This window comes from Amblyomma maculatum, chromosome 11 (genome assembly GCF_055883805.1).
Source record: "Amblyomma maculatum isolate TAMU_Amacu chromosome 11, ASM5588380v1, whole genome shotgun sequence".
Lineage (NCBI taxonomy): Eukaryota > Metazoa > Arthropoda > Arachnida > Ixodida > Ixodidae > Amblyomma > Amblyomma maculatum.
This window is the reverse complement of record NC_139354.1, coordinates 69496628-69511876: the sequence shown is the minus strand read 5'-3', so window position 1 is coordinate 69511876 and position 15249 is coordinate 69496628. Positions and strand designations below refer to the sequence as shown.

The 15249-nt window shown below is 44.1% G+C and overlaps 1 protein-coding gene across 5 annotated transcripts in view; it reads left to right on the top strand.

Moving 5' to 3' along the window:
* The first annotated feature begins 9368 nt into the window (after positions 1-9368).
* The window catches only part of LOC146174106 (uncharacterized), a 56741-nt gene continuing 50860 nt past the window's right edge, over positions 9369-15249 (top strand). For all 5 annotated transcript variants that reach the window (XR_014701673.1, XR_014701672.1, XM_084583244.1 and 2 more), the window contains exon 1: positions 9369-9523. Coding sequence is in view for 3 of the 5 variants with exons in the window: in XM_084583244.1 (XP_084439370.1) it covers positions 9470-9523 (54 nt within the window). In the remaining 2 variants the exon portion in view is untranslated. The remainder of the gene's footprint in view (positions 9524-15249) is intronic.

The window sequence follows — 15249 nt, the reverse complement described above, 5'->3', positions numbered from 1 at the left end:
TGTGCTAATGTAGCCATGCGAGAAAAGCAGCGTGGTAAGCGTAACAAAGAATGGGAGCCTTGTAGTTACAGTGCGGCGAATGTGATAGCGCAGTTAGAACGAGCTGACGGTAGCGCAGTGCCTAACTGCGCTACCTTTCTTCGTCCTTTTATTGCTCCTTCACAGAAACGCGCGCTTCCGTGCAAAACACCTCGTTTTGTGCTTGCGCAGTAGGTCATCTTTGATGGCTAGGATGACGCTCCCTGCGAGTGGGAAAGTGCAGGTAGCGGACACTCGCTGCTGCTACTAAAAAGCCCCTCCGTTGCAGTTGCATGTTTCCAGTCCAACGACGTTTCTCTGTCGTGCCAAGTACAGCTTTTAAACAAAACGTGTTAGATAAACAATAATATCCCATAGGAGCGCACCTCGAACACAACGTGTTTTTTTTTTTACCATTTTAACCATTGTATACCTCAAACATAACGCGCATATTCTAACACCAAACAGATACAAGCGGCTTCTCTAAACGCCTCCTTTGCCAAGGAGCTGCTGAGAACGGTTCGAAACCTAGAGGCCTTCTTTAAACGCCTCATTGAATTTAGGAATCTTTGATTGTTCTTCGTGGGGGCAATCAAAGAGCCTCCCCTAAGGAACTTTCCGAAATTTGGGCCCGTAGTTAAGGTGTAGGTCACCTCATGACAGTGATTCAAAGGGACGCTATACATATCTTCATATGTATGCAATCCCTACTCTCAACAGGATGCTACAAAATGATGTATACTGACGACACATGGTCTATAGGTGCGTCTATGTACATTATTCTATAGGCAGTTAAAACAGTTTATATGGCTCCCAGTCTGTAGCTGCAAAGCCGTTTCGTCTCTATGAGCAGCTAATGGTAACTGTATGACGATTATTTTATAGCTTCAGGAACAGACAGTTTTCGCTAGGTAGCTAGAGATTTTCTTTCGTTCAGCTAATATAGCCAAAGCAGGATGAAATTTCGTATAGCTTCTTGTAGATAATCCAATGGCACTTTGTAGCTGACTATAAAACATAATATATGTATTTCAAAAAAAGTGTATGGTCAGCTGATCATAAATTTTCTGTTTAAGCACACAGATGATATTTGTATAGTTGGCCTTAAACATAATATGATAGCCGTCAGTCGTATCCTGATAAGCATCTATTCGATAAATGAGGCAGAATTATTTCAATTAGGGATTATGCGACCAGCAATGTATGTGATTGCGAACAAGGGTACAAAGCGGGGAACAATGAATGCTGTCGCATCGTATCCAAAGGTAGAGCTGAACTGATCCCAATGTTTTTCGCATTTAATGCTGCGATTTACTCCCACCCTCGCTTTCAACGCACCCCGCCAACGGGTTGAAATTTTCTACTTCATGGAAAGTGACACCTTCCCATTGCACGGCCTGCGTGGGTATTGGGCAGAGGCTAAAGAGCATAGTCAAAACTCCGACCAGTTGCCATAAAGCATCACAAACATACCATGACCAGGGTCTCGCACACACCAGCTAATCCTTCATGGCGATGGCACAAGTCCAAACACGCCGTTGATCACTAGTGCCGAATCTATGAGCGGCTGCACCAGGTCTCTTCCTGCTTGCAAACCACAAGAAGCATCTGACCGATTTCTAAAGGGGCACCTGTCATCCTTCACTTTTGGTTTGAACAACCGCATGGTAATCAGCAAGAGATTGTGCTCATTGATCAGCAATGCACGACAATTTTGTTTTACTCTGATGTTATGTCAAACATAGTAAGGTGGTCATGGTGAAATTGCGCAACAAACACGACACAAAAGTAAGAGGGACACGTAGCACGGGACGAGCGCAATTGCTACGTGTCCCTCTTACTTTTGTGTCGTGTTTGTTGCGCAATTTCACCATGACTACAGTAGACATTCACCAACTAGCCCGCCAACAGCTCCTGTTAAAGCATAGTAAGGTGACTGCGAATGCTGCTCCCTGGCGCTTGAAGATGGCTTAAAATTTCTAAGAACTTTTGTGATGGCACGAAAAGCAGTGAAGACCCTTTGCTCAGGTGTTGTCTGGAGTGAATACGGGGGTAAGCGTGAAAATAGCTTTGTTCTGCAGTATCCGGCAATAACGATTACGATTTCTAAGGTACGTGTACGTTGAAACCAGAAGTGGCCTTGCACGATTCCGCAGAGAGCGTCAGGTTTTCAGTGCGAGGTTGGGCCGAGAAGCTGTAAAAACTTGAGGGCTACTCTACTGAGTTTCGGTTTTGTGTTTCTGGCCACTGTTACGTTCTCGAAAAATGTAGCCTGTGATATCTCTTAGAGCTTCGTTGCAAATACGTTAAAGAAATTATGTAATTCAGCCCATTTTATGCAGGACGCTTGGTAGTGTAGGGCATCAGGACGTTATTTTCCTCTTTTTAGGCGCTCCAGCAACCTCCGCTGCTGATCAGCCTGTTCGCCGTGGGGAACTGTCTCGATCTTCCCCGCTCGCAACTGGGGTCTGGTGTGTCCTCAGCCATAGTGATTGTGGAATAACGCTCTGAGCCGGCGCTGGGACGTATACAATGCCAATGAGCGCGCGGTGCAGTCCAACCGCACTCATTCGCATTGTATACGTCCCCGCGTTGGCCCAGAGGCTTATTCCACATATTGGACTGCACAGCCTGTGGAAAACACGGATGTCGGACGATAGCGCCTGAGCCTCTCAGTTTCCCTAAGACTCATTTCAGCCAGATGGTGCACCAGCTGAGTGACACGTATTAAGATAGGGACTATCAATTTGACTGGCTCCTATTATTAATGTGTTGTTTTTCTTTGCCACTGTTTTAGTGCAGTTGAGTTAAGACGTGTTTAGTTATGTGGTGTTGTATATTGATGTTGGTGTTTTGTTTAATGCTTTTTCCTTAGCGACTGTTTTGGTGTTGTGCTAACACATGTTTTAAATATGTGGTGTGGAATATTCTAATTGCAATTGTTCGGCTACAGGCTGATTACTTCGTAAATAAGGTATATAACTCTCTTCTGTAATTAAACGCGTGTAATAACTACAATGCTGAAAAAAAATTGTGAATGAGCTCGCTGTTAGCGTGTTGCCGCCGTTAGCATGTCCCTGCAGGGTTGACACACTTGTGCGCCATCACTAACATCTTTAAGGTGAAAGGCTTTAATGCCTCATCGTTGTAGACAGATGGGTATCAGCAGATCTTCACACTTTTGAGAGCGAGAGTTAAAAATAAATTAATAAACCTTGTCTCCACCGGGAATCCCCAGCCCAGCGCTTTACCAACTGCGCCACGCACCGGATTTTGTTTGTCAGACATGGTATTTATTACATGCGGTTATGTGCAGAAAGATCTTTGTACACAGGCCATTTACAAAGCATTCAGCCGTTGCCACGCCACGGATGATGAAACGCTCTTCATATTACCCTTGGCTACAGTGAGGATGATAGCGGGATTCCGCGAGTGACAGATACTGCACCTTTGCTTTCCTGTAAACGAATTACAGAAGGCCGGTGAACTTTGATGCGTTCAATGAAATGCTGGTTGTGCTCGACAAGGGGCGCCGATGTACCGTCACGACAGGTCACGATGTCGTCAGACGATTCAGTGGAAAAATAAAGGTCTTAACAACAAGATGCATATACGAAGCTGACCCCGTTGTTGTTGTTGCGACTGTAGCAAGAAGGAAACGAAAATGCACGGGCCTGCTACTGGCTCTGTAGCTGAGCCACCTCCGCTGCCTCGTGCAGACAGAAGAGAAAATAAAGAAAAAAGAAAAAGAAGAGGGAAAGAAAGACGCGCGCCGCAAAAACAGCCGTCATCCACCACCTAAGCGGGGGCGGGTCCAATGACGGCCTACAACATATAAAAATTCGGTGGCTGGCTAGCCCCCGCCGCAAGCAGCGTTGGCCTACCGTCCCAGCCCCGTAGGGCCTGGATCAGCCACCCTCCTCACAATTCTCCGCGGACACACGTACCGCGCAGTAAAGGAAGTGAGAAAGGTGGGAGTGAAATAAGGGTGTAGATAGAGGTGCCTTAGTGGAGGGCTACTCCTTTAAAAGCCCTCCACTACGGCACCTCTATCTACCCCCTTATTGATGTGGGTTATCTGTCACCGTCGTTTAGCAACGCGCATACGGTCGTGGTTCCCAAGACTGATGAGCCAGCCATGCTTCTAAAAGTTACAACCTATAGACCGATCACGTTAACAAATGTTGATTATAAAATTCTGATGAAGGTTTTAGCTAAGAGATTGCAATACATTATAAAAGATATTGTTGGACCTCATCAAACATGTGGAATAAAGACCAGAAGCATATTTAATAATATTCATGTAGCGCGTAGTGTGTTCGAACGCTGCGATGCTGTAAACAGGAGAGTGGCCATGGTTCAAGTTGATTTTGAAAAAGCATTTGATCGTGTGTCTCATGAAATATTGTACTGCTTGTAATATATTGGTGTTGGTGCCGTTGTATTGAAAGGAGTTAAAATGGCTTATGCATGTTGTTTTACACGCCTTATGATTAACAAAGTGTTGTCTGAAAGAATTGATGTAAGAGCATCTGCGCGGCAGGGATGTCCACTGTCTCCTCTCCTCTTTGTTATATATTTGGAACCATTGTGTAGAATGGTAACTGCTAACGAAGACATTCGTGGTTTTAAGCTGGGAGTATGTGAAGTGATAATATTGGCATACGCTGATGATGTGTCGCTTTTTTGTGAAGACCGCGAAAGCGTTTCGGAAGCTTTGAAAGTAACACAAAGGTATTGCAGGCAGAATGGTAGTGCTGTTAATTTTTTTAAAAAAAGCCTGGGAGTCTGGAACGGGGAATGGGAAGAGGAACCGGAAATTTTCGGTGGAGTACGATGGGCTACAAAGCCTGGAGTTTATTTGGGAGTCCCATTGGACAAATACGGGGAAAATACGAATTACTGGAGTGAAAAAGCGGAAGAAATACGGGAAAGGACGAAAGGATGGATGGGACGTAACCTCTCTATTTTGCCCGTGCGACTGTATGCAATACCTTTTTGGTGGCAAGAATAATGTATTTACTTCAAGTATTGTATTGTGCTCGAATCAATATACAAAGATTCCATCGTGTATTTGCGGTCTTCATTTGGTCGTCCAACTGGGAACGAATTAGCAGAGATAATCTCTTTCGGAGAGTTAAAGACGGAGGGTTGTCTCTAATGCATCTATATGTTCGGCAGATGTTTTAAAGGTTTTCTTTTCTACGTGACCAAAAAGATGCATTCCTGAGAACCTTTATGCAAATCATGCTATCCAGTGCACTTCCAGAGTTTATAGTCTCTTCATGTTCTGCTCGGGGATACACTGTGTCACGCTTCCTGCGAGAAGTGGTGCGGTCGTTCAGATTTTTGCGCGTGCGGTACTCTGTAGAGTATTTAGCGACGGTACCACCTAAGCGGCTGTACAAGGATCTTATTTCAAAATTGTTCCCAGCTCCATTGTGCAGAACCTTATACTGTGAAGGCCCAGGGAAAGACGTGCTCAAGCGAGTTAAAAACATGACTGCTGCACCGGGCGTAAAAACATTCTTTTTTAAATTGCATACAGGAACTCTCCCAGTCAAAACATGGATGGAAGAAAAGGGCCTTTTTGTACCATGGGGCTCAAACTGTCTACTATGTAGGAAACCTGAAACAGTTGAGCACGTGTTCCTGGATTGTTGGGATGCGGTGTTTTACTGGGATGTGTTACAAAGGACACTTAAAAAAGACCTGCCATTGACGCCACGTGGAATTCGGTACTTGACAACAGTTAATGATGATTTTCAGTATGACCTCATCATGCTATTGGGCCTTCACAGTATTTGGAGGAGTAGGATGTCTTATAGACACTGTAATGTCGATGCACGATCTGTATGTGATTATTTTGTTTAACAAGTGTATAAACTAAAAGAAATTTTAAAGCAGCAAGACGCTGCGGAGGAGGTCTTGAGTCTGATGGGTGAACTTGTGGTAATGAAAGTCCATTAGACACGGTTGAAAGCCAAGGGGCATGGCAACCACGATCGTTTACTGATGTAGTTGTACCAATTCATGCAATAAAGAAAGAAAAAAAGCCGTAGTGGAGGGCCACAATTCACTGCCCTATGTTGGCTTTCGCCTCATGGCATTTTACTGGTCCAAAGTGCCCTCTAGAATTTTTTTCTCCTTCTCCTCGGAGCCGCCATTTCTATTTCTGTCAATGCCTGCCGGCGTCCTTACGCAACTCAAGGTTAATCGAGTTCCTAGTATGGCGCTGTAGAGTAGTAGTTAGAAAGCTCAACTGGGGCATGGAAAGATGGTGGTTCGACTACTGGCGTGAACAAGGTTTGCCTTTTTATTCACTTTATCATGTTACGGGGACACTTTTTGTGGAAACATTTTGTGGCCAACCTCCTATATCACATTTCGCGTCATGTGACCCATGCAAGGTTTTTGTCTTCAGATTACTTACAAGTATTCTATACAAACTGATAAAAGACCGAAACAAGTTTCGACATAAGTGTTAACTATGTATATGAAGTGAAGACTGAATTGATATTGTACATGTAAGAGTCTTAGTTGCGCACTAATATCATACCACTCTGAGTCCGTTGTCTTGATACACCATGACTGAAGATAAAGCCTGGAAGTCTTGATAGAGGTTTTCTTCAAGCACTTGGGCGTCTAGCTGTAAAAGAAAATAAATCTGCCTTGTCTATTATGCAGACTTTGTTTACATCCTCGATATGATTTGAAAGACATTTCTATTTGAAGCTGCGGTAATTCTTTCTTATTCGAGATGCCTGCTACATTAGGGGTCGTCCGAACTGAACAATTTTGTTTGTCCCAGGTCTTGTTATAAAATGAAGCATCATACATGGGCGCAAAGAACGAATAGCTCCATGCATATTTATCCCAGTCTCGCTGCCTACCGTTGATGGGTTCTATGTCTTGTGTAGTACATACTTTTTTTTTAGATTATTGTATTCTTTAGTAAGTGGGCTTCGACTGCATAATTTTCTCGGGTGTTACCTTTTGAGACGAATAGTATTATTCGACGATCATTTGGAGCACGTCAGCTTTGATTACATAGCCCTGTCAGAAAAGCAGGCGCCTGCGGCATCTGCGCAGCCCTTCACAACCAACGAGGCCTTGTTCAGTGGGATATTTTCTTTCATCGCTGTTTGTAGTTCAGCTATTAACTATTGGTACTTTATTCGACATTTCAATAAAATAACTCGGTGTGCACGTGTATATAATTTTGCCGTTCCAACATCGCCAATACCGCAAAATTTCACGTCATTCTTGATTTCAGTAATGCACTGCGGCAGTCAAACACAACATTATATCCGTATTGCATATAGTTTGCGACTGATATCCTACGCAATTTACGAATATTCATTCTTGAATACCCTAACCCCGCTGCTATAATCACCCACTGAGATCTGACAAATCGCTATGACAACCTGTCATGCGAAAGATAGGATGCCTTAGTGTCCCATCATAACCACTTCCTCCCGACATAAATAGAAGAACTGAGGAGCCGCGATAAATGCTGAGTTCCCCTCTCGTATGAAGAACTGCTGCTTATGTGTAGCGTTATCCAATTTACACCAATGCCACACATCGCAAATTATCAAGAGCGGCTACAGTTCTTGTGCACTGTGGAGTTTAGATAACCCCTCGGGAAGCACAAGATGAGATCCTAAATAATAATATGCATGATCACCATTCACCAAATGTGGAGTTGTTAATTTAACAAAAGTGTAAAAAAAAGCAGGAGCAATAAGCATGTAGCTGTAAATTGGATGCTCCATCAAATGATCGTAGCTTACCTAACGCTAGCGTTACACGGCTTTAATTTTAAATTCATTGCGTCGCCCAGAATTCGATTTTATTTATCTACACATGGCCTTCGTCCTTTTATTAAATTACATATATTTTTGGGAAATGAAAACCAGCATCCTTGACCGAAGTGCGTTAGATGAATTATTTATGTAAAGCAGATCCCGAATAAAAAATACAGGATTCTGCGCATTAGGACAGGAGTTATTAGGCAACGAATTTTCAAAATAAAAGCTAACTAAGAACTGCCCTACACTCAATTTCGCCAGCCTTTCGCTTTCCCATTTAACTAGCGCAATGTCGACATGCGGCGGGACCAATTGAAACAGCCTACACTGCCACCTCACTAAACATTTGCTGAAGATGGCTTGTCATAGTTTTCCGGTTTCTGTGAGATGTTTTTGCTAAATTCGACGACCTTTTTTCGATATTCAAGACCGCGTTGGCGCCCCGTAGAAACAGTATGAAGAAAAAAGACACCCGGAGCAGGCAGATGGAGGAGACATTCCTTTTCTCGCGAACCCGCTTCTTGGCCGCCTCTTTTCCTCCGTCGGCAGGCACCCTGCAATATCTGGGAGCTAGCTGCGAGGTCTTTCGGTTCCTTTTTTGTCTAGCTTTGGCAGCATGACCAGAGGCAGGTCCACGTCGTATAGGTCGTAAATGTCTGATGCAAAGTAGTGACCAGAGCCTGCCCAGTCGAAAAAAACTACAGAACTGTGTAAAAAAATACGGCAAGATATCCTGTAGTTCTGTCGTAACCATCAAATTTTTCTGTAGTTCTGTAGTACTTTTCTGTAGTTGAGTAGTTTTGTGTAGTATATTTCTGTTGTCTGTCCTTCTGTAGCACTTTTCTGTCGTAACTACAGAAATTGCTGATGTTACTTTAGAATGTACTGTTGTCACAACAGGTTTCCCGTCAAAAACCGCACTGAAATTCTGTCGTAACATCAGAAAATGTTCTGTAGATTTTTCCGACTGGATGTGGTAGTTCTTTTTTGCAGTGCCGTTGTATAAAGCAAACATGTTGTATTCATTGACTTAATAAAAACTGCAACAATGCTATATAACAGATTTTATATAGTAGACAGAAATTGCAGTGGGTTTGTTATTTATGCAATCGCCAAACACTCGCCAGTTGAAAACATATACACTGCAAAGCATGACCGGTGTGTGGTGGCCCCTTCAGTAGCGTGTTTTGGTTTCCCAAAAAAATAACAATATTAGATGCCGAAATACACATCTCACGACCGATGGTAACAGAATCGCCATAACAATTATGAGCAAAACAATATATTCAAATTATTTTGCAGAAACGCTTTCAGCAGACAGATGGTATTTCATGATAACCTACATTAATAACGTGCAGTGCCAACAAAAAACAGATAATTAGCAGGTGGTGAGATAAGCAAAGCTTTTCATTTCCCAATTATTGGCTCGGTAAACTGTACATGGACGTCATCTTTGTCCTTAAACTGAGCGAAGCCGTCAGGCAATAAATTAGCTGCTTGCTCCTAATGCTGCCTTATGGAAATTATTCAAAGCTCTGCAAGCCAGTTCATTTCAAGGCGCCAAAGGTGTTCTCTGAAATTCCACGCACAAATCATAAAACACGAACGTATTGTGTTGGTGAAGTGGGAGAGAAATAATGCTGTTAAAATGTGTTCTCCCTTACGTAAGTGTGCTGCATGACATCTCCTTGGTAAGTGCGAAGCAAAAGCTGTTTGTCTAAAACGGAACTTTTTTCCAACTTCAGCGTAAGATTCCTGCTTATTTTGATAATAGTCTCTCCGTTATCGTTGCGACTTTGAAGTATCTTTGGAAAAACAACTGTTCCACTGCCGGGCACTGAAAAATATTCTTTGATTAGATTGTGGTATCCAAGGACATCAGATAACACATATGTGGGGTAATAGATTTCAACTCGTTTCACTTATTCAACCTTAATAGCGCGAAAACAATATGTAAGGCGGGGGCAAGACCATTGTAGAACAGCATACCAATACCTGTTCAGGAAAAAAAATATGTATACGAACGAAAAGAAAAGCAGGGACAACATATATAGGAGCTGACTAGCAGATGTATGGTTTATAAAGCTGCCATGTAAACAGATAGAATTAAATTTTATATTTAAAGCGCCCAGTGTTAACATGGGACGCAAAATACAGTTATAGATCTTTGCACTTGAAAAAAATGAAATACCGAGAAGGTTGGCTCAGACAGGATTTGGAATTAAAATTATTTAGGAGACACAGTAAATAAATTATGCAATGCTCCTAAAATAGAGTACGGAAGGAAGAAAAACATATATACTCGTCGCTTTTCTAAGCAGGTTCGACTAACCCGAAACAAATATTTAGGAGATTATCAATAGGCCGGTGCGATTAAATTTCAATTGAATCGAAAATCACCAGTAGCCAGCCCAATTACGCAAAATTAGTACATGAAGGTGACAGTGCTTTTTTTATAAAAAAGAAGCCTTGTATGGAATGTCATGCTTACGTTTGGCGCTAGAAGGTCCACACAAAACCAGTGCGAAGAAAACTTGAAACAAAAGCCACTTCCAAATCGAGATCAACATTCGCAGTCCTGGCATGTTGTCTGGATTTTGTTCTAAGTGCAGAAATGCTGAAAGCCACTTTTATGTTTAACAGTGACCTTATTGCATTCAGTTTCGTTGAGTACCGTAGTCTGAATGTGTGTAATGTTGTGGAATGTTCTTGTGAATGGAATCCACGCAATTTCTTTTTCTGGCTGCCAACGGGTCATTACCCAAAATTTTACATTTGGCTCAGCTTCTTGGGATGCGATAGAAGTGAAGTTCCATAAAAACATTGTGTGACGCACAGTCAAGGCATTTAATGTAGCATTTGAAACTTTCATATAAAAACATTCTATATATACCTGCGGCACACAAAAAAGCCTGCACGCAGGGTGTAAATATAAGAGCATACGAATATTCTCTCAAACAAACCAGAAACACTCTATGTCACTAAAGTTCGGTCAAAGACCAACGTTCGAAGAAGTATGCATTTTTATTCCTTATCTTGTTGGCCGTAGTGGATTTAAAAGTTTCTTTTTATTCGAGCTGCCACCTAGTAAGGTCTCTTTTTGAATGGCTGTGCTGGTTTCATTTGCAAACACATTTTACATTTATCAACCGTTGTATTATTTAGGGAAGCGAAGCTGCAAACTCTTGAAAGGTTATTCTTTGTAACGAACATGTTCCCAGTGGTCATTCTTTTATGTTTTATGCAAACTTGCTAAAACCTTTAAAAAACGGCTGTGCCTTAGCTACGCTAGGCCAGTATATACGTATTGAGAGCTACACTTTGGCGACATTGTTGAGCACTGGTAACCGGGTGGCATCGGCTGGTGCCGGTAGCCGTAGCTAACGCTTTAAATAGGAATCTGATGTTCCCCAAGAGAACCCTTACACGTAGCTCGAAGACTAGCTTCTTGGAGTGATTCGGCAAACCATTCAAGGAAAGTTAGCTCATAATTTGATTAAATGGATGTGCTCACTACTGTCAACTACCGCTGATGGAACGCACAGAGTCAACTCATTATTTACAAAGTCAGATTTGACGTTCTCGTTGCCGGTGTGCTGGCCGCCAGCCATTGGTGCGCTCGGTTATCCCGCGTGTTTTCGGGCTGGATGACCGGACACACTATTACCATCTATACGTCGGATCGCTCTGGATCATTAGTGACGCGTCTTGATATTCTTCCAGACTCTCTTCTCATTCCCGTAGGGGTTCGGTATAGGGACGATGTATCTCGTTTCGCGTCTTGACATCGCCACTTGGCGAGACATTCTGCCTGCTTCTCAGGTGTCTCCGACGCGCGCTCAGCCCTTCAAGCTTCATGCTTACGCTGACAGGCCTTTTTACGCCAACCAACGATTTCGGGTCGTCCGAAGCAGCATCTTGCAGACGGCGAACATGCCACGGGCAGTACAGCCGCTCACCGTCAACACCTTCACTCATGGAGAACCATCGCTGCAGCGCAGCTGATGATTATGGTAACAAAACATGCGCAGTTTTGCTCCAGCTGGCCGCAAAACACTGCTCTCACGAGCGTAGTGCAGCTCTTGTTACAAAACTCTTGATGGTTGCCAGTTTGGAAACAGCGCTTAAGAGAAACCACTCGATCCATTTATAGTTCCCAACGTAACGAGGCACTGAAATTACCAGCGACAACATACCTGTATAATTACAGAGGCGGCTTTTCACTTTTGCACATCAACTGTTCTAGGGCCTACACCCCTCTCCGTACCGCAGAAGAGAACAACCCACCTTAGTAGACAGCTTAATCAGGTGGCCTGTTTTTCTCCAGCTTTTTTAACACCTTCCGATAACCTCTTTATAAAGGTTGCATGCATCGGAAGTATCGTGCTTGAAAATGTTTTATTAGACATTACGCGCTGACATCAGCGGTTACAAATGGCCAAAACTGAAAGCGCACACAGTTAAGAACAGGGGACAATGCACATCCACAACTCATGACGAGGAAAGATAGCACAAATCAATATTTACGTTACGGAAATATTGGCTGCTCGTCATGATGATATATACAAAATTGAATGTGGAAAAGTACATGCATGAAGGTTAAACTGTGTAGAATAAGTTGACAAATAAAAAGGACAAATATATAGAGCTATTGCGTCCACAGTCTGTATCGTACATGTGTGTTGCGATGTATACAGCTGTAAATTGACAGATATTTGCAATATGTTACAGGAATAAGCAGGAAAATATAAATATAAGGGCCATCGGAAGAAAAAGTTTTCTTATAGAAATTAATAAATAACGACGATAATGCACATAGTGACCCACAGCAAGTAGAGCGGGCCCGTGGAGACTCCCGTAATATCCCTCTGCGAAGCAGTCGAATGGAATGGGATAAATTAAAAATAGATAGGGTTGAAGGGAACAGGTTATGGGGATGAGGTGGGGCTAGGGGATAGCATAGGATGTGACAAATGGTCCTTCCAATTGAGTTGAGCTCCCTTTAAGGCCTCCTTAGAGGGCGAGCCCTCGCTTTTGGCGAATATGTAGCCTTTAGCCTCCAAGCTCATTCCACTACCGTAAGGCGCTTGCCGGGCCTCCTACGTCAGAGACAGGTCCCTTAATGTGAGGCCAATTTAGGGTCTCCGTCCCCCCAAGCCATGTGCCCCCTCCCAGGCCCTATTCAAGATACTATAGCGGCGAATTTTGCAGTCGTGAGGAGTTCTCTTTCCTACTCCAAGGTACTAAGCAGGAGGACATATTTTAGATACTCTGTGGATACTTTTCCCCGGTTTCGCCCCACATAGTATACGGGATGGTACATCGTGCAGGGTGAACAATCCTAAGTCCCACTCTTGCTACGAAGTTATGTCCGCTCTTAGTGCCATACAGGCTTCCTACAGAGAATGCTACAGTTGGTGCTTGTGCTGGTCGCATTGGGAGCAGTACTAGGTGCGTAGACACTCTTACTCTATCGTGCTACAACCCGGCGCCGTTTCGGAGTGGTACTCAGTCTTTAGACCTTCCCGCCCTAGATGGTTCCACACCTGGTTTCCATCAGCCTGTTCCCAAGTTTCGGGTCTAGTAACTTCTCACTTGGCTACTTTTCATCAACCTTTCTTGCATTTTCAGCCTAAAAGTGAATTCCCCAGAGCCAACGCTAGGTTAGCCCCAGCCACCAGGCCTACGCGAGGAGGCGTTCACCTCAGCAACGGAAACCAACGTATTTGCTGCTTGCCAATGACTATTTAGTATGAGGGAAAATTTAGGTCCAGCATACAGAGCCAATAAGCTGTGTTTTATTTAGTGCATCGCAGCTATGCTACTGTTTCTTAGGTGGCGGGCAGGGCGTTCCCTTGGCCTGCACAACCGACTTGAATACTGGTTCCTCCACGTTACCGGATTCCACGTGCCCCATTCAGACCCTCTCTGGGCTTGTCCGCGCAGCCGGCAACGGGGTTAACAAGGGCATGGCACGCTCACTGTGCCAAGGCAGCACGCTAACAACTCGCGGATGATTTGCAACCAATCAAATGGTTGGTTGCAAATCGACTGTTGGTTGCAAATCGATGGTTGGTTGCAAATCGACCGAGAGCTTGTTGTTGCCATTGAGCAAAGACTGGCAGCCACAACCACCTTGGCACAGACTGGCAGCCATAACCACCTTGGCACACTCAACCGGCAGGGGGGACTACAAGCTTGTCGCCAGATCGGATTTACCCTCTATTCAGGCTACATGGTGCGTTAAAAACCACCTAGACACGTTCATCAGATACAGAAACAAAAGGGCATGACCACTGGCTAAGGAACTCTCACTTTCTAAGGTAGAAAAGTTCATCAGCCAGAAAGCCTACCATCTCCTTTAGTAGACGCGTCAGGACAGGACAGGCAAAAGCGCACATCGGTGCCGGCTCGAGGCCACAGCCTCACAACCATCACGCCGTAACGCGAAAGCGCCAGGTACAATTAGCAATCTTTAAAAGCGGCCGCGAGCGCATCTACCACTCATCTGAAATCGGTTGATCCGAGAGTTCTGAAACCGGCATAGACTACCCTCCAAACCACACGAGCAACGACGCATTGCTGAACCATGTTTCGGTTAGACTGCTTAGGTGGGCAGTTAGAGCACTGCGCAGCTCAAACAACACCCCATCGTTGTAGCTGGACTCGTGTAGTTGAAACTCCTCAAACGAGTATCACATAAACTCACGTAAATTCCCTGGTAGAAACGACGGTGTGAGTGGCAAACAAGAAGAGGAATCCGCCCTTCACCTTCGTTTTGCAGGCACTAGCGCTGAGGTGTTTATGTCCAAGCTGACATTGCGGGCGTGGCGACGAATGCCACTATGGACGAATAAAAAACCGACGTGCAACTCTGTGGACTCCTGTTAAATGGTATATCAGGGACAAACTCCCTCACACGTGTGCCTAAAAAATGGAAAGGCAAAGAAAGGAAGACGAACCCATTCTTCGAACGCGGCTGGTCAAGTACCGCGAGGCTTACCAGTTCCTTGCGCCTTGTCCAAAAAATGAACTCACAAGTGACTGAAGGGAACCATGTTCAGCCGCCGAAAACAATAAAGAGAGGGTAGGGTCTCTCCGGCATGGGTATTTCAAAAATGGTATTTCAACTAGCAAAAGGGTATTTCAACTAGCTGTGCGCCTTGTTTAGGATGGCAATCCACACCAAAAATGGTATCTCACGTGCATCATAATCGATGCCAAAGATGCAAATGATGTCGTTGTGCGTAATTTGTAAGGCATTTACTTTGTCAAAACTGCCACCATGCGGACACCTTGCCGTAACTGTTAAAAACTTAAGGCAGCTTTGCAGCTTCGCTTCGTCACACAGATATAACGTAATGTGCACCGCGCAAACAGTCACTTGCAGCGTCTGACACCCTGGAAAACGGAGGCC